The following is a 19,753-nucleotide window of genomic DNA, read 5'->3' on the forward strand; positions in this document are numbered from 1 at the left end:
AGTTGGTTTGCAATCACTGGAGTTACACCAGAAACAATTTTGTCTCCTTATCTGTAAGCTACAGTTTCTTTGGTTCTAAACAAACATGGTATGTATGGAGTCTCCTTTCTAGGGTTGTCAGAAAAAAGTACACCACCCTATTCTTAATAATTAGATAAAAGGATAGGTTCCCTTGCCATTCTGGACTCCTAGCAATTATCTATGTAATGTAAATCCTTTAAATTGAACCCAAATTTGCAATCAGGGTAATCTATAGGTTTTGCATGGCCGTGTATTAGGATTTTGTGGCCTCCCCCTGCTGTCTCCACACCAGAAACTGGGGCTATAGCAGTGTGTTTCTGGGCAGAGACGACCCTAATTATATCATTTCGTATCAACAGTTAGCTTGGTGCTGATCAAGACAGTATCTACCCTAAGAGCTTTACAATCTAATAACTACCCAGTGTGGCCACATAGGTAATGTAGGCTTATAGCCTCCTTGCTGGGAGGATGCGTACTCTGTCTTTAAAGCTGTAGTAAGAAGCCAGACTGGCAAGGGGTGTGGAGAAAGTCTGAGGCAGAAGTTCTCTAATGAACCAGTAGCTTTTTCCTTACTCTGACAAAGTCCTTTGTTTAAATAAACCAGCTCTTCCTGTGTTTCTTTACCATTGTCACATGGCTTGAAAACTTGCTCACCGTCCAAGTCTATCTCAATGTAGCCAGGGCCGACTCTAGGTTTTTTGCTGCCCCAAGCAAAAAAATTTTTGGCTGCCCCCCCCCCCCGTGCTTTTTTTTGGCTTTTACACATGTTTGCACTTTGCAGTTTTGTTTTGTCTGTTTAAAATTTAAAAAAAATGAAAACAGAGAATTTGTAGTTAGTGAAATAAAACAATTTCCTACTAGTGTAATTTTAACATTTAATTTTAACAAAAACACAATAACAAACAATTTGAGTTCAACTATACACTGTAATGAAAAGCTTTAGTGTCTTCCAGTTTCTCATAAATTAAAAGAATTTATATGAACTGAATTTTTCTGGTTTTTATACTTGCGTAGTCTTTTAATAAGTCAGTGAAATCTAAATTTTTTGCAATAGTACTTTCAATTGAAATTAATGCCAGTCCTGACATACGATTTTGAGAGATGGTGGACCTCAAATAATTTTTTAGTAATTTCAGTTTTGAGAAACTGCGCTCACCAGAAGCCACTGATACTGGTAATGTTAAAAGAATGCGTAATGCTATAGCAGTGTTTGGAGTGAAAAAATCATTTCTTGCTATAAATTCTAATACTTTTAGAGGAGAAGTTTTAGGACTTATTAGGTCAGATAAAGCTATTAATTCATCATACAATTCTACTGCATCAATGTCAGCAGTGTTATCAGTACTGAGCGCTAAATGTAGGTCTTGGCACTGCTTCATGAGGTCTTCTTTGGAAAACTGATTTTTAATATTTCCAATATCGGATAAAAATTCGAAAGTTTCACAATGACCATGCAACTGACAAAATCTTTCTTCAGTGGAAGTTATAGCTACATCCAAAATACAATAGAAACATTCAACTTTAAACCTTTCGTTTGGATCGAGAATAGGATCATCATGAGCCTCATAACAAAACTGTCTTGTTTTTTTCCGAGGACGAATGAATTTTTGAGGTGCAAACATTGGTTCAAAATCAAGATCCTCTGCTATTGTTGTTGCTCCTTTGACAGTTTCTTCAAATCTTCATCTGAACGGTATTTTTTTAAATATTCCAGCGTTTTATTCAAAATCATCTTTGCCTCGGATATGTCTATGGTTATGTTCTGCATAACTTTGCTGGTCAAATTAATTTGATTTAGAATATTGTGCCAAATAACCGTGCAACATGAAAATTGAAACTGCATCATTTTCTGAGCCAATGTTTCAGCTTCATGTCGAAATGAAGGATCATACGACAAGTCCTGGCTTATTTCGAATAGTGCATCGTAAATCTCTCCTGATGAATATCGGAATGGTCTAATAGCTTTTATCCTGCTTTCCCATCTAGTTTGACTCAGAGGTTTAAGTGTGAGTTTTTGTTCAAGATGCTTCTTCAAGACTGCCCAACGGTGTGTGGAAGCACTAAAAAAGTTGTAAATTGCTTGCACTGTGGTAAAATATGAAACGGCATCTTTAGATGATTTGGCGGCATCACTGACAACCAGATTGAGCGAATGCGCATGGCAAGGAATGAAAAAAGCTCGATTGTTTAAATTCAATATTCTTTGCTGTACACCTGCATGTCGTCCTCGCATGTTTGAGCCGTTATCGTACCCTTGGCCGTGCATATTTTCTAAAGGTATGCCATAGTGTTCCAATCTCTGTAGAATTACATCTGTGAGGGCTTTCCCAGTAGTTTCATTCACTGGTATAAATTCTAGAAAGTGTTCACAAATTTTCACTTCTGCATTTTCATCAATTTTCAGAAATCGTAAAACTATTGACATTTGCTCGGTTTTGCTCAGATCTTGAGTACAATCAACTATAATTGAGTAATATTTGGCATGTTTCAAATTCGATAAAATTTCATTACGCACTCCATTAGAAATTAATTCTATCATCTCATTTTGTGTATTTTTACCCAAATAATGGGTGTGAATCTCTCCATCTTTCACTCTTCGTACATGCTCAGCCATAACATTATCAAATTTTGCCAATAGCTCAACCAATTTTAAGAAATTTCCATTGTTATTCTCATATAAAATATCCGAGGCTCCACGGAATGCGAGGCACTGTTCGGCTAGGAAATTAATGATTGCCAGTAAATGTTCCAACACTGCTTGCCAACGTCGAATTTCTGAATTTAGTTGACATTGCTGTACCGCATCGATTGTTGTACCGGTACGTAATCTGTTTGACAGCTCAATCCAATTTGTCAATGAGCGTAAATGATTTTTTGATGTTTCATGTTCTTTCAAATGCTGATGCAAATTTCGCTAGTCATTAAAACCTGCAGTTGCCAGAAAAATGTCCGAGTTACAGAACAGTTTGCAGCAAAACCAAAAAACTACATCTTTGGTCTGTGAATACACTAACCACGATCTATTAATTTGTTCCTCATTTTTCATTTTTTTCTTCATACTGGATGGCATAAATTGACGATTTGACTCATTAAATGAATATTCAAATGTAGTTTTGAAGGACCTTTTTTCACAATAATAATTCGCATTGTATCAGTAATTATTGTCGGCCATGTACTTGGATCCGATCCTATGTCAGTCTCTCCACCTTCCAATAATTGTTCTTCAGTTTTAGATTTGGATAACAGTTCTTCATTTCTGGACTCTTCAGCTGAAGTAGTAAATCTTTGGATGGATTGTGATTGTTCATCTTTATCAGTTAGTGAAGATAATCTTTGGTCAGATTGTTGTTCATCTTTATCAATTGATAAAGGTAATCTTTGGTTGGATCGGTCTTCATCAGTTGATGAATAATCACCTTCAGTGCATTGCTTAGAGCTTTCTCCTTGATTGTCGACTTTTTTGAAATACTTTTTTGAAGTACGAGATAGTTTTTCTAATTCTTTTTGCCATTTCTCTCTTTGTTGCCGGTAAGCAGCACCAGAAAGTCGTTTTCGTTTTTGTCCCGGCATTTTAGCCCTATAACCACTGGCACCGACGCAAAACGGAAATTAGCGCGAATGGTGCCGATAGGGCAGCACAGTACACACACGTAATCGTGATTTGAGTGACCGTGTCACAACATGACATATTTTTCACGTCACACTCCTATTGCACTACTGTACTTGCCGTAGACAAGGCGCTAGTCACTGGGGCGAGAGAGCTCCCCACGAGCTCGGATACACACTGGACCCAGCCCTGCTGGCGTTTTCCCAGCGCTGAGGCCGCCCAGCTGGGAGCCCGAGGGGCATGCAATGGAGAGAGCTCTGTGGCTGGAGGAGCCAAGGAAGAGGTGCTGGGCTTTCTGGACAGATGCTGCCCCTCTCTGCCAGGTCGCTCGCCCCCTGCAGGGGGGAGGCAGAAGGAGACTCCAGGCACCGGCACCCTGAGGCCACCCTGCTGGGAGCCCGAGGAGCATGCAATGGAGAGAACTCTGGGGCTGGAGGAGCCAAGGAAGAGGTGCAGGGCTTGCTGGGCAGATGCTGCTCCTCTCTGCCAGGTCGCTCGCCCCCTGCAGGAGGGGAGGCAGAAGGAGACTCCAGGCACTGGAGTGCTGTGAGGGGCTGGGGAGGGAGGCAGCAGCCTCTGGGGCTCCAGCAGGCAGAAGCTCCCCAGGGGTCCTGGGGACCCTCCCGCCTGGCCCAACTCTTACCTTGCTGCAGATCTGGCCTGAGGTGGAGTCATCTCTGGTCACTGCCGCTCCCAGGGCCAGGGGTTGGGGCTGCTGCTGGATCCCAGCCCTGTTCATCCTTGGGCTTCGCTTGGCTCTGGCACGAGCTGGGCTCAGCCTGAGCTGCCGCTCCACTCCCCTCTCCCCTCCCCTGGCAGGAGGCAGCACAGGGAGGAGAAGGAGGAGGAGGCAGAGGCGGGGACAAGCCAAGGAGGAGCGGACTGCCCGGGCGCCATGTTCCCCCATCTTCTGCAGCCGGAGCAGGGCCGCGCTATCAGCTCCCACCGCTCTCCCGCTGTCAGCGCCCACCCCCCAGGCGGAGCCGGTAGTGCAGCCCTGCCCCGGCTGCAGAGGACGGGCCGCTCCTCGGCTTGTTCACGCCGCTCTCCCGCGGGCAGCGGGAAGCGGCCCTCCGCCCCCTCCCCTCCCCCCAGGCAGGCGCCGGTTGCAGAGGACGGGCCGCTTCTCGGCTTGTTCACGCCGCTCTCCCGCAGGCAGTGGGAAGCAGCCACACACGCCCCCCTCCCAGGCAGGCGCCGGTAGCGGCCCTGCCCCGGCTGCAGAGGACGGGCTGCTCCTTGGCTTGTTCGCGCCGCTCTCCTGCGGGCAGCAGCCAGTTCCCCCCCAGCATTTTGCCGCCCCATACATTTTGCCGCCCTAGGCACCAGCTTGTTTAGCTGGGGCCTAGAGCCGCCCCTGAATGTAGCCCAGATAGTGGAATATAAATTCTGGGCTATACCTGGGTCTCAGTCAGGAAAGGAAAATGACTACTTTTTGGCATTCCTCCTATACTTATAGGGAAGCCATTCCAGGAACAGTCAAATTATGCCTTAGAGATTAATATGGAGCTCTGTGTTATTCTGTGCTTTCCCAGAGGATAGGGTACTCGACTGGAGATCACAGACTGCCTGTACAGTACTTAGCACGGTGGGATCGCCAGGCACCACAGTAACATATATTAAAATGCACCACAATGGAAACAGCATTTGAGCCTCAGAGAAAGTTTTAGTCACAAGACAACTGTCTTTGAAGCTTCACTCTGAAAGCCACCAATTGCTGTTTGTTTGTAAGATCTGGATTCAAGGCTTGTATTGAGGATCATCACCATAGCAGTGGCCCAAAACATCACCAATACCCCTCCTGCCAGAGAAGAATTGTTCCCTACATGATCCATTCATGATTCATGGCTTCCACCATTTCCCTTGGTGAACTATCCCATAGTTCAATGGCTCATAATTGGGACATTTTCCTTTTAGTCTAAATGTTTTCTTAAATTCAACTAATCATAGTAGTTAGAACCATTTGTATAAGCTTAATTCGTCTCACACCGTGGCATTTATACTCTATCAATACCTGTGGATAGTTATATCCCCTGCTAGTCATACTTTAGACAAGCTTAATGACCCATTAACTGTGCATAAACTTGATAACTACGGGAATAAGATGCCTTGCTTTCTGCAGCAGGAAATTCTTAGGTATCTTCAGCTGATTTTAAAAAATGTAAGGCTTTTATTGAATTAAATAGAAAATAATTCCATAAAAATAAAATCAAACAAATGGCTAAGCAGCAATGGCAGTGTCTGCCCGCAAAGAGCTTACAATTTTACAGATTCATGTTATGCTGCCCCTAAATTTTCAGCATGCTGCAGAATTCTATATTGAGAACACAAACTGCAATAGAGAAGTTGGCAAAGGGACGCTGAAGGCACAGGCAGCTTGGCAGAGGACAGTTGTGGCTTTTGGCCCTTGAGAGGCTTGGGCAGTAGTAAGATAAGCACACTCAGGACTTGTCAATATGAATGCTAAGTTCACAACAAGCTGGGTTACTAATCTGCGCTGCACTAGCCTGGTGCACGCTAAATGTCCTCCTGCTGTGTGCTAAAATGCCTGTTTCAAAGTGGGGTAAATCAAAGCACACGGGAACGTTTAGTGCGTGGAGAGGGCCCGCGCAGGCACACAATGCATGGCAATCTAGTGCGGAGTAGATTCATACCCCAGCTTGCCGCAAACTGTTTGGTATAGACAAACCCTTAGATTATGTCTACACTGCACAGTTAATCTGGATGATTGGCATCAAGGCTATCCTAGCCTGGTTGTGAGCATTCCCCCTGCAGTGCGCTCCCCCACGTTACTGTGTCTTCACTGTTTCTGCACTCCCCGTGTCTGTGGGTGTATCCGATGGTTCTTTGTGCTGAGATGCTCTAGGGCTCTCGCTGGAGAACATGTCTGTACTTTGGGGGAGGGGGATCTGTGGAAAGGCACAGGAGGACTATCAATACTTGGATGATTTTCCCTGTACTCTCACTGCAAGTGGGCGGGTTCCAGCCCGAGTTAAAGCAGAGCTTGGGTTCCAACCCATATCACCACCTTTGTAAACTAGCCTGTCTTAAAGCACTTCCAAACCCAGGTCAGAGGTTTTTCTGTGTGGATGATAGGAGGATTAGGACTAAAACCTAGCTAAGAGCCTGGGTTACCTGGCTATTTGTTCCCAAAAGGATCAGCAATAGAGAGTCAATGTTGACATTTAATATGTTTTGTTTTGGAGTTAACGTTCTGAGCTGAATATGTACAGTTCATATTTCTGAATATTTATGCCACCTGCAGACTCAAACAGATATCACCATATCAGTCACACTCAGTTCATATGTAAAATATTTTCTTCATATCCACGTGATCAAGAAACTTAATTTTAAAAATTAGGTTTAGATGGAGTCTGTTGGTTTTTACCTCTAGGTGACCAATTTCAGATTCCAAGGCCAGAAGGAACCATTGTGATCATCTAGGCTGACTTTCTCTATAACCCAGTGTGATGGGTTGGACGCACCTGTCCGGGATGCCACCTGATGTACTGGGGTTTCACTGAGCCTCTCCTGCTCCACCAGCCTGGATTCCCTCTCCCTGTTTTGCTGAATTAGGCCCTCCAGCCTCTTGCAGTACACACACACAAGTAGGGCCACACCCAGCTGCAGACACAGCCTGAAGTCAGCTCTGTGTGAGAGGACTCACGTGCACGCCCCTTTTGGGAGATAAATCCAAAATAATACTGTCTTACACTGTATAGAAAAATCTGCACAGCGCAAGCTCATAAAATTTCACCCTCTTCCTAAAAAGGCAGATTTTAAGTGGTCAAAGAGATTACTAAACAAATAAAACAAAACATGCAATATAAGTTTGATCAACTAAAGAAGTTGGCTACAAATAGTAATTTCTCACCCTAAATATTGTCACAGGCAGACTACAGAGAGTCTTGAAAGTCAGCTGCTCTGCCTTCAGCCTGAGACTTCAAGTATTATTACTCACAAGCTAGATGCCCTTCTAGCCTGGGTTCAACTCTTCTTCCCCCAGTTCAGTTCTTGCTTCCAGGTGTTTTTCAGAGTCTCTTTGGGTGGGGAGGCAGAGGAGAGCCACAATGATGTCACTCCCGTGCCTTATATAGCTTTTGTGTATGGCGTGATCCCTTTGTCTTCCAGTGGAAAAACACTGGCAGGGGGTCCAGTACCAGGTGACTCAAACCCATGTCTCTGCAGGGTTGTAGCAGCCATTACTCGCAGGCAGTCTGGTGTATCCACAGGAAGACTAATCTCTTTTTTACAGTCCATTGTCTTTGCTAATGGGCCATCAGCCCTGCCTGGCTTTGTCATTGTTGTACCTGAAAGGCTAGTTCTGGGTGACATCCAAAGTAGTACATTTGAAATACAGATACATGGTTAATATTCCTAACTTCAGATACAGAAATGATACAGGCATACAAATTGGATAATCGCATTCAGTAAATCATAACCTTTCCATGATATCTTACACAAGCCATCTTGCATAAAGTATATCTGTTATGCCATATCCGTATCATAAGCATATTTCCATAAAGAATATGGAGTGTAATGTCACACCCAAGCCATAAAAATTCCCCAAAATAAATTTCAATCCCGCCTAGGTGAGCAGTGACTTGGAGTCATTGCCTTCTAGCTGTTCTGCAACCTGTATGAATCAAGCTTGGTTCATCTGACTCTAGTTCCCAATTGACAGATGTTCACATCACTATAACACTAGATTTGGCAACCATCCGCACCTTTCACCACCAATACATTTACACACAGATTTTTTGGACTGTTTTCATGTTGATCTGCTTCTGTCTGAAATGGTTTCTCCTCCTACTACACAGACTAACTGCAGCTGCTGAGAACGAGTTGCTGTAAGGAACGCACTATGACAGTTTTTGTTTTGGTATGTTTATTTCTATTGGGTTGTGTTTTTTTAAAAAAAAAAAACTAAATGAAAAGTATTTCCTTCATAATTTGCAACCTTTATGTCACATACTGAAAGGATGTAGGAAGACTCGGGCCCTTTCAAGTGTAGCCAACGAGCCGTGGGGTGCTGGGGAATGTTTTGCGCTTGTCCATGCACTTCTTGTCAATGAAGAGGGAATTGGCCTTCACAGAAAGGTCGTGCTCCAGTCTTGCTTTGTTAAGGACCAATAGCTGAAGAGTATCATGGGCCTCTCGCAGGCGCAGCTTCAGGGTCTGTAGTGTGTCATCTATAGTAAACACTTCATTGACGAGTCTGAAAAGGGAAGAGGAGACAAGTTACCCAAATGCCTAACAAACCCTTTCCATGGTCTGTTCTTCGGGGTGATGGATGGCCAGGTTTTGTCTGCAGGACTAAGGGAATTTAAGTGTTAAAAAGAAGCTTTGAATTGGACTGAGCACTTGGTAGGAAGGGGAGCCCCTTCAACAGCAGCTTGGGCTGCCCTGCGTTGAGACAGTTTGTGAGAATAACTTTCTCTCTCCCCCGTTGCCAATTGTCAATGCAGCATTTCCAGGAATGTCACTGCCGTGTCAACCCCCTATTAGCTGGTGTTCTAGTGCAGTGGTTCTCAAACTAGGGCTGATGCTTGTTCAGGGAAAGCCCCGGGCAGGCCGGGCGGGTTTGTTTACCTGCTGCGTCCACAGGTTTGGCCGATCGCGGCTCCCACTGGCCGCGGTTCACTGCTCCAGGCCAATGGGGGCTGCGGAAGCGGCGCAGGCCGAGGAATGTGCTGGCCGCCCTTCCCGCAGCCCCCATTGGCCTGGAGCGGCGAACCGCAGCCATTGGGAGCCGCAATCAGCCAAACCTGCGGACGCGGCAGGTAAACAAACCGGCCTGGCCCGCCAGGGGTTTTTCCCTGAACAAGCGGCGGCCCTAGTTTGAGAATCACTGTTCTAGTGTATTTCTGGGCTGGATGTTGTTGAACGTGTGCAGCTTTAGAGATCATACAGGATAGCCCCTCGTCAATCAATTCTGTCAGTTGCTCAAAGCATATTTCTGTTTTCTTACTCTGTAAAATAATAAACAGCAGTTTTCCCAGGATCCACCTTAATTTACCATATAAGAGTATTCCCAGGTGCTGCAGTAAAATGCACAGCAAAGCTAACTTTCCTTTATTAATTAGTAGTTTATCTAATTCCTTCAGCTGTACTGTTGGCAGCGCACCGAGTCAGAGAACCAGTGCCAATATTAGCACTTCCTTCTAAATAAACAGCAAACTCTGATAACATTTTCAGCTTTTAAAGGGTGTTTCAATGGGTATTTTCTTCCTCTAGCTATAACAGTTGAGCTTTTGGGTTGAATTATCCTTGTTTTTAACCATATGAGAGGAAACAACCAATACAAATTATTCCAGGAGCATAAATCCTTCAAGTAAGGAAATAGACAGTAAATGGTTTTACATTAGCTAGATGGGAGTTCACAAGCTGGATTGTATAATTTTTAGCCCAGTAAAACTCTGTTTAACTCAGAGTTTTGCCCATGTAAGGACTTCATGACTTGGATTCAGATGATTGTATGAACAAAGGCTGGGGGAGCAAGACTGGGTAAAATGACTTGCAAACCTGCAATTGTACCTGAAACTGACAACCTGTTACTGATTCTTTCATGGAGGGTCAGGAATATTTTCCATATGCGTTTATACTGCTACTGATTCAGATTGAGGCCAGAAGCTGAAGTGATGAAATACCGTAAGAATATTCCTTAGCAATAGTTTAAGCCTGTTCAAGTGTGGGGGGAAAACACTGGAAATCTCTTGCAGACCCAGATTATGTGGATAGCTCAGATATACTTTGGGGAAGCATCTAAATAGTTGGGTATTTATCTCCAAATATCCTGAGTTTAGGGGGTTTGGAACCTCTTCTATCTAAACTGGACTTGGACAAGAGAACAGACTCATGAACTATCCAGTGCTTCCTGATTTCTCTCTGTTCTTAAAGCCCATGACAATTGAACATAAGAACAGCCATGTTGGGTCAGACTAAAGGTCCATCTAGCCCAGTATCCTGTCTTCCAACAGTTGCCAATGTCAGGTGCCTTTGAGGGAATGAACAGAATAGGTATTCATCAAGTGATCCATCCCCTGTCACTCATTCCCAGCTTCTGCTAGAGGCTAGGAACACTATCCCTGCCCATCCTGGCTAATAGTCATTGATGGAGCTATCCTCCATGAACTTATCTAATTCTTTTTTTAACCCTGTTATAGTCTTGGCCTTCACAACATCCTCTGGCAAAGAGTTCCACAGGTTGACTGTGTGTTGTGTGGAAAAAAATACTTCCTTTTGTTTGTTTTAAACCTGCTGGTTTTGGTGGCCCCTAGTTCTTGTGTTATGAGAAGGAGTAAATAGCACTTCCTGATTTACTTTCTCCACACCAGTCATGATTTTATAGACCTCTATCATATCCCCCCTTAGTGATCTCTTTTCCAAGCTGAAAAGTCCCAGTCTTCTTATTCTCTCCTCATACGGCAGCCATTCCAGACTCTAATCTTTTTTTGTTGCCCTTTTCTGAACCTTTTCCAATTCTAATATATCTGTTTTGAGATGGGGCAACCACATCTGTGTGCAGTATTCAAGGTGTGGGGGTACCATGGATTTATATAGAGGCAATATGATATTTTCTGTCTTATTATCTATCCCTTTCTTAATGATTTCTAACATTCTGTTCGCTTTTTTGTCTGACACTGCACACTGAGTGGATGTTTTCAAAGAACTATCCACAATGACTCCATGATCTTTCTTGAGTTGTAACAGCTAATTTAGACCCCATCATTTCATATGTATAGTTGGGATTATGTTTTCCAATGTGCATTACTTTTCATTTATCAACATTGAATTTCATCTGCCATTTTGTTGCCCAGTCACCCAGTTTTGAAAGATCCTTTTGTAGCTCTTCGCAATCTGCCTGGGACTTAACTATCTTGAGTAGTTTTGTATCATCTGCAAATTTTGCTACCTCACTGTTTACCCCTTTTTCCAGATCATTTATGAATATGTTGAATGGGACTGGTCCCAGTACAGAGCCTTGGGGGACACCTCTCTCCATGCTGAAAACTGACCCTGTATTCCTACCCTTTGTTTCCTATCTTTTAACCAGTTACCAATCCATGAGAGGACCTTCCCTCTTATCCCATGACAACTTACTTTGCTTAAGAACCTTTGGTGAGGGACCTTGTCAAAGGCTTTCTGAAAATCTAAGTACACTATATCCACTAGATCCCCCTTGTCCACATTCCCTTCAAGGAATTCTAGTAGATTGGTGAGGCATGATTTCCCTTTACAAAAACCATGTTGACTCTTCCCCAACAAATTATGTTAATCTATGTGTCTGACAATTTTGTTCTTTACTATAGTTTCAACCAGTTTACCCAGTACTGAAGTCAGGCTTACCGGCATGTAATTGCCAGGATCACCTCTGGAGCCCTTTTTAAAAATTGGTGTCACATTAGCTATCCTCCAGTCATTTGGCACAGAAGCTGTTTTAAATGATAGGTTACAAACTACAGTTAGAAGTTCTGCAATTTCACATTTGAGTTCCTTCAGAACTCTTGGGTGAATACCATCTGCTCCTGGTGACTTATTACTATTTAGTTTATCAATTTGTTCCCAAACCTCCTGTAGTGACACCTCAATCTGGGACAGTTCCTCAGATTTGTCACCTAAAAAAAGGCTCAGGTTTGGGAATCTTCCTCACATCCTCAGCCGTGAAGACTGATGCGAAGAATTCATTTAGTTTCTCCGCAATGGCCTTATGATCCTTGAGTGCTCCTTTAGCATCTCGATCGTCCAGTGGTCCCACTGGTTGTTTAGCACGCTTCCTGCTTCTGATGTACTTAAAAAATTTTTTTGCTTTTACTTTTTGAGTCTTTGGCTAGTTTTTCTTCAAATTCTTTTTTGGTCTTCCTAATTATATTTTTACACTTCATTTGCCAGAGTTTATGCTCCTTTCTATTTTCCTCACTAGGATTTAACTTCCTCTTTTTAAAGGATGCCTTTTTGTCTCTCACTGCTTCTTTTACTTTGTTGTTTAGCCACAGTGGCACTTTTTTAGTTCTCTGTTTTTTAATTTGGGGTATATATTTAAGTTGAGCCTCTATTATGGTGTCTTTTTTAAAAGTGTCCATGCAACTTGCAGGGATTTCCCTTTTGGCACTGTACCTTTTAATTTCAGTTTCACTCATTTTTGCGTAGTCCCCCTTTCTGGAAATAAATGCTACAATGTTGGGCCACTGTGGTGTTTTCCTCACCACAGGGATGTTAAATTTAATTATATTATGTTCACTATTACCAAGTGGTCCAGCTATATTCACCTCTTGGACCAGATCCTGTGCTCCACTTAGGACTAAATCAAGAATTGTCTCTCCTCTTGTGGGTTCCAGGACTAGCTGCTCCAAGAAGCAGTCATTTAAGGTGTCAAGAGACTTTATCTCTGCATCCCATCCTGAGGTGACATGTACTCAGTCAATATGGGGATAGTTGAAATTGCCCATTATAATTTAGTTTTTTATTTATATATCCTCTCTAAACTCCCTGAACATTTCATAGTCACTATCACCATCCTGTTCAGGTGGTCGGTAATATATCCCTACTGCTATATTCTTATTATTAGAGCATGGAATTACTATCCATGGAGATTCTATGGTACAGTTTGGTTCATTTAAGATTTTTACTTCATTTGATTCTACTCTTTCTTTCACATATAGTGCCACTCCCCCACCAACATGACCTGTTCTGTCTTTCCAATATATTTTGCACCCTGATATTACTGTGTCCCATTTACTATCCTCATTCCACCAAGTTTCTGTGATGCCTATTATATCAATATCCTCATTTAATACAAGGCACTCTCTAGTTCACTCATCTTATTATTTAGACTTCTAGCATTTGTATACAAGCACTTTAAAAACTTGTCACTTTTTAGCTGTCTGCCATTACATGATGAAATTGAATGGGCCTCTTTTTCATTTGACTGTTTCTCGTCAGATCCTACCTGTATTTTATCATCTTCCATCTTCTCCTCCTTACTAAGACATAGAGAATCTCCATTCATAGATCCTCCCCTAAGGGATGTCTCTACGCACCTGTCGGCTTTCCCTGAGCCCTTAGTTTAAAAACTGCTCAATGACCTTTTTAATTTTAAGTGCCAGCAATCTGGTTCCATTTTGGTTTAGGTGCAGCCAATCCTTCCTGTATAGGTTACCCCTTTCCCAAAAGTTTCCCCAGTTCCTACTAAATCTAAACCCCTCCTCCCTACACCATCGTCTCATCCACGCATTGAGACCCTGCAGTTCTGCCTGTCTAACTGGCCCTGCGCATGGAACTGGAAGCATTTCAGAGAATGCTACCATGGAGGTTGTGGACTTCAATCTCTTACCTAACAGCATAAATTTGGCTTCCAGGACCTCTCTCCTATCCTTCCCTATGTCATTGGTACCTACATGTACCACGACCACCAGCACCTCCCTAGCACTACACATAAGTCTATCTAGATGTCTCAAGAGATCCGCAACCTTCGCACTAGGCAGGCAAGTCACCATGCAGTTCTCCTAGTCATCGCAAACCCAGCTATCTATGTTTCTAATGATTGAATCCCTCATAACTATTATCTATCTCTTCCTAATAACTGGAGATCCCTCCCCTGGAGAGGTATCCTCAGTGCGAGAGGATACCACAACATCATCTGGAAGGAGGGTCCCAACTATGGGATTGTTTCCCTCTGCTCCAGTTGGATGTTCTCCTTCCCTGAGACTTTCATTCTCCTCAACAGCACAGAGGCTGTCGAACCAGGCAGGGGTGGGACTGTTCTACTGTGTCCTGGAAAGTCTCATCTATGTACCTCTGTCTCCCTTAGCTCCTTCAGTTCAGCCACTCTGGACTCCGAAGCCCGTATATGGTCTCTGAAGGTCAGGGGCTCCTTGCACCAAATGCACACATACACCACCTGCCCATAGGGCAGGTAATCATACATGCTGCATTGGGTGCAATAAACTGGGTAGTCCCCACTCTGTTGCTGGACTTCTGCATGCATTCTCTTTTTACTCCTGCAGCTTGTTCCTTTGTTGATGTTTTGTTTTTATCAGGGGGTGTTTTTGGCTTTAAGTTTAAAGAATGTTAAGATTATCTAGCCCCCACACACACACACTCTCCCATTTCCTTTTCTACTTTTGCACCAAACACGAAGCACAACTTCCTAGTAGATAAACAAACAGCTTCAGACGATCATGCAAGAAACCTTGGCTTTCTGAGGAGGCCTGATATAGTAGCAAAAAAAGGGGAGGGTGGCAGATGCATGCAAGCAGGGAGATGTCCAAGAACATAAAAGGATGATCTATATCAAATCCCTGGTCGACAGAATCAAGGATTGCCTGAAGTACATCAGTCTGCATCCTGCCTACAGAGCTATCACGCACCTGGCTGGCAGCCATGAACAGCCTTCTAACATCCCTATCATGAAACCAGATGGCTCTCCCTGCTCATTGATGGATGAGGTCCGGGATAGATGGAAAACACATTATGAAAGCATGCTGAATCCAGACCTGCTGACAGCTCTCCAGAGCTACGTGACCTGGCAACCCACACAGCTGTGGACCCAGGAATGAACATTGATCCTCTGTGTGAAAAGTCGTACAAAAGCTACTAAATGGATATGCTGCTGAAGCCGAGGGTTCGAGTCACTCAAAGATGCCTCTGAACCAGTAAGCATTGGCCTGCCTCAACTGTTCTTAAAAGCGTGGGCATCAGGCAAAGTACCAGCAGAATAGAAAGGTGCCCTCATAATGTCCTTGTACCAGGGCAACGGATCTCACATTGAGAGTGACCACTACAGATTGCTGTTGTGCCCTGGAAAGGTCTTTGCTGAGCAGGATGCAGCCTCTCCTTAACAGACATAGTTGTCCACAGCAATCAGGTTTCACAGCTGGGCAGTTGACAATGGGCACTGTCTTTATCCTTCAGCTCCTGGCTAAGCTGCACTGAGAATTTAACCCCCCCACCCCCTGCTTCATGTGGCATATATTGAAATCAAAACAGCTTTTGATTCAGCTGACCAATCAGCACGTTGGCTCGCAGTGAAAGGAGCTGGCATTCTAAGTCTGCTGATCTTCACAAAGGTGCCATTGTGAGAGTGCACGTTGGTTCCCAGCTACATTTCTACATGACCTCAGGTGTGCCGCAGGGATGCATTCACACCCCAGTACTATTCTGTAGAGCCATCAGCTGGATATTAGAACTTGCCGCTACTCCTGTCTGAATCTAGGTTGGTCAAGAAGTGCTCACTGACCAAGACACTGAGAACTCTGCTTTGCTTGTGGAGAAGTCAGAGAATTTCAGCCCCAGCTCCAAGGTCTGAAGTCACTGTCCCCACACTGGGGCTGAATGTTTCATGACAGGAGATCAAGGTTCAGAACCTCAGGGCTGGGCCATCAGAACCCCTGGTGCAGGCAGGGTCATGTACCACAGAGATCCCTGACAAGTTCATCAACCTGGGCTGCAAGCAGAGTTCAGTCACAGCAAACCAGATGTTCTTCGATGAATAGGTCTTGCTGTCTCCTGCATGAAGTCCATGTCCTGCTGTGAGGGGGGCATCAGTACAACAGCGCCCCACTGTGGCCAAGCATGGCACAGCCCCTGCACTCTCAGCCCAGTGGGGCTGTCAGTCTATTCCTGATGCCCAGGAGTCTGAAAATCCTTTCTTCACTCCCAAGTCTGTCAGGGGGCTGGTAGGGGACCCCAGGCCCACCTACTCCCCTGGGTTCCAGTTCAGGATGCTCAAGCTAGATAAGCAGGATAGGGCTGATCGACTCTGACAGTGCCCCCCTGAGTTTCTCCCTACCTGCCCCTGGATTCTGCAGTCTCTCCTGCCTGTCGGTCAGTTTGTCCCCTCCTGGGCTATTGTCTCTGGGCGGCTCTTTAATAGCTTGCTGGCAGGAGCTCCTTTCTCCAGCCTGCTTACTTGTCTGGTGTCCGCCCCGCCCCTCTGCTTCCCAGCCCTTTTATCCTCCAGCTGCTGTGAGGCTTCCAATCAGCAGTGCTTGGCATGCCTGTATTAGCCCTTTGGTTGCTGGGCTAGCATGGGGTACATACACCCCATGACACTCGCTTATGCCATTGTGCTGAGACAAAGTTTAGGATTTATCAAATGTGCATGTACAGCCTATATTGCTATACAGATCAGAAACCTGGGCCCACTTACAGGCAGATTTGAAGTGGCTAGAGGCATTCCATATGCTCTAGTAGTACCAAATCCATGAGCAATAAGTTGTTTGACTTTGTGTCATAATCTCATAGAGACTGGCCTTCTTTCAATCACTCATTATATTTAAAAGCAGCAGTGCTGTCTGGCTATGTCACCAGCACACCATGCTCTCAAACTCTCCATCAACGTGTGAATGGGTGCATGCCCTGAGCCTACCTGGTGCCACCCATAGGGCTGCCTCAGAGATTGGTGGATTCGCAGAATTGAGCCAGATCTGGGAACTTCACTGCACAATGCTTGGCGTGATGCAATTAACTGTCATCGTTCTGGCTGGTGCAACAGTCCTCAATAGACTGTGCACATTTGATGATGACAGTCTTTGCCAGAGGTATTTATTAAGCTGAAAATAAAGTACTTTGTGGGCTATCTGAGCTCTTTACAGTATTTCCACCATCCAAGAATTGAATTACTCGTAGGCCAGATTTCATTTTAGCTTCATAAATGTCTCCCAGAAAAATCTAAAAAGACTTTGAAAGTTTAATATATGAATACTAGACCCTGTACACACCCTTTGCAAAGTTGCTGAACATTTTCTAGTGTCCAAAATGAAATGGTGCTTGGGTTGAGTTTGTCACTTTCTGCTCAGCTCATTTCATCAGAACCAACCAGCGCAGCTGTGGTTTTCATGAATCTTTTATGATCCTATAACTGTGTTTGAAATGCAGTAATTATGACTTCAGCATGTTTACAATCGAATTGTGATAGAAGCTAAAAATCTTCCTCAACTGAGTTACATCTCTAACTTTACCAAGCATAGTTAGTGTCACAGCCCACCAAGGGTGGGCACGGTTGTATCATTATATAAGTGTTTATACTTGTACAGCTTATACTGTGGAAGTGGAATTCTTCGGCTATCCCTTGATGCGAGGATGACGTCTGCTAAGGGGGTTCACAAGTGGCTGAGGAGCCCAATTAATGCCCTCTAGATTTTCCCATAGAAGTGACAGGTGTAATCTTGGAGGAGACAGTTGTTGGCTGGAGCGTTGTGCCATTTCTTTCCTCCTTTGTCACTTCTCTGTCTCATGGGCACGTCTGTTCCCCTCAAAGTGAGCTGTGGCTTGGTGTATGGTGTGGCACCACTGTGTTCTGTTCCATGCCGAGTTCTCCCAGCCTGATGCAGTGGAGAGTCCAAAGGATGAAGTGGCCCCTCTCCAAAGAGCTTACGTTCTAAATCAGGCAAGCCATGCAGTTCAGATACACAAAGCCCCGTTGGAGGTCAGTCTTAGTGATGCAGGGTTTTGGAGGGAAGAAGGAGGGTTGATAAATATTTTTCTCTAGTGGACTTTCATCAGCAAATTTTCAAGGTGTGTGTTTAAGGAATCATTTTAAAGGAGAAGGCGGTGGTTCAATGCTACAGAAGATCAAAAGATTTCGAGTACAACGAGGCAGTAAAGAAAAACGGCACAAAGAGTGGAAGAGAGATGAAAGGGACCTTCAGGAGAGTAGCTTGGGGAAAACAAGCACAAGCAGTGAGATCCTATCATCTAGGTATGGTAAATGGCAAATCATTATCATCGCTGTGGGCTATCTTGGCAATCACCCAAGGCCTCCGAGTAAAGGCACGATTTGAGCTAGAGGTGAATGTTTATGCTCACCTGTTTTTCTTGTAAGGGGAAATACAGAACAGTGGCTGATCCTATGAAACTGCAGCTTATCTGTACATGTAATAAAAGTTTGTTTCATATGACAGCAGCTGCAGAAAGGAAACTGTTGCTGAGGTAATATCCAATTCTAGAGCCAAAGCAGTTCCCCCGCCCCCCTCTTGGATTTGTGAATTTCATAAAGATTAAGCCGCCTAATATGTGGACATGCTCAGAAGAATTTCAAAGCCATCCATACCGACAGGGCCGGCTCTGGCTTTTTTGCCGCCCCAGGCAAAAAAGCCGGCGGCCACCACCCTCCCCCCCCCCAGCGCGGCAGGGGAGGGCGGCCGGAGCCCTGGGAGGAGGGCGGCGAGCCCATGCCGGGGCTCCGCTGTCCCCGGCGGCCAGAGCGCTGGGGGGAGGGCGGCGAGCCCCGGCCGGGGCTCCGGTCTCCCCGGCGGCCAGAGCCAGAGCACCGCACTGCGCCGCCCCACTCCAGGTGCCGCCCCAAGCACAAGCTTGGTGGGCTGGTGCCTGGAGCCGCCCCTGCATACCGATGCCTGAGGAGGCATGTAATGTTGGAAAAATAAACTATATTCCCCAATTCATGGGTCAGTGAGTTGGAGGGAAAAGTGTGAAGGTGACAGTATAATGAACGATTCACTACTACATCCCAGTTTGAAAAAAGGCTATTTGATGCAGTTTTAAAAAAGTAAGTAAATACCTATCTATGCCCAACCACGACCTGTATTATTAATCCACTTATCCTACACGAAGCTGCTACATACACCATTTGGTTTTTTCCTTTGGACTAAAATCAAACCGGCATTGTTGCCCAGCTTTTCATAAAAACCTGCAAAATTCTTCCTGCTGGAGTCTGAAGTGCTCTCTATCTACTGGAGAAATACTGAGTGTTGGCATCACACCATTACTTGAGAAAACCAGGACTGCGTGTTCTGAAGGTAACATTTAAAGGTTTTAGATACTGGATGAAGTTCAGCAGGAAACTTTTGCACATAGATGGTATTCTCCAAATGAGCAGGAGAAGAGGGAAAAAGTTGGACTGCCTCATGAGCCTCTAGAGAAGGAGTGGAAACATCCTAGGTTGCACAAATCCATTATCACAGAAAACACTGTACACAAAAGTAACTGCATATGCAGAGCATCTGTTTAAAAGGTGATCATTAAAGTGACAGATAATGTATAAAAGCATTGGAGAATTACTTCAGGGTTTTGAGAGCTGATCTCATGCTATTATGTATAACTAAGTTTTAGATGGGGACCAGCTATCAATCATTTGTAATAAGTTTTTTAGTATGGTACAGAGAT

The 19,753-nt window shown here is 44.5% G+C and overlaps 1 protein-coding gene and 1 long non-coding RNA gene across 3 annotated transcripts in view; one reads left to right on the forward strand and one right to left on the reverse strand.

Moving 5' to 3' along the window:
* LOC135973808 (uncharacterized) overlaps positions 1-19,753 on the forward strand; it is a 142,524-nt gene that overhangs the window by 120,697 nt on the left and 2,074 nt on the right. The gene's annotated exons all lie outside the window — the stretch shown is intronic.
* The window catches only part of TEKT5 (tektin 5), a 50,363-nt gene continuing 39,156 nt past the window's right edge, over positions 8,547-19,753 (reverse strand). Inside the window, exon 7 of the mRNA XM_005306710.4 lies at positions 8,547-8,846. Within this exon, the coding sequence (XP_005306767.2) occupies positions 8,633-8,846 (214 nt within the window). The 3' untranslated portion in view covers positions 8,547-8,632. The remainder of the gene's footprint in view (positions 8,847-19,753) is intronic.

Source organism: Chrysemys picta, chromosome 10, assembly GCF_011386835.1.
Source record: "Chrysemys picta bellii isolate R12L10 chromosome 10, ASM1138683v2, whole genome shotgun sequence".
Lineage (NCBI taxonomy): Eukaryota > Metazoa > Chordata > Testudines > Emydidae > Chrysemys > Chrysemys picta.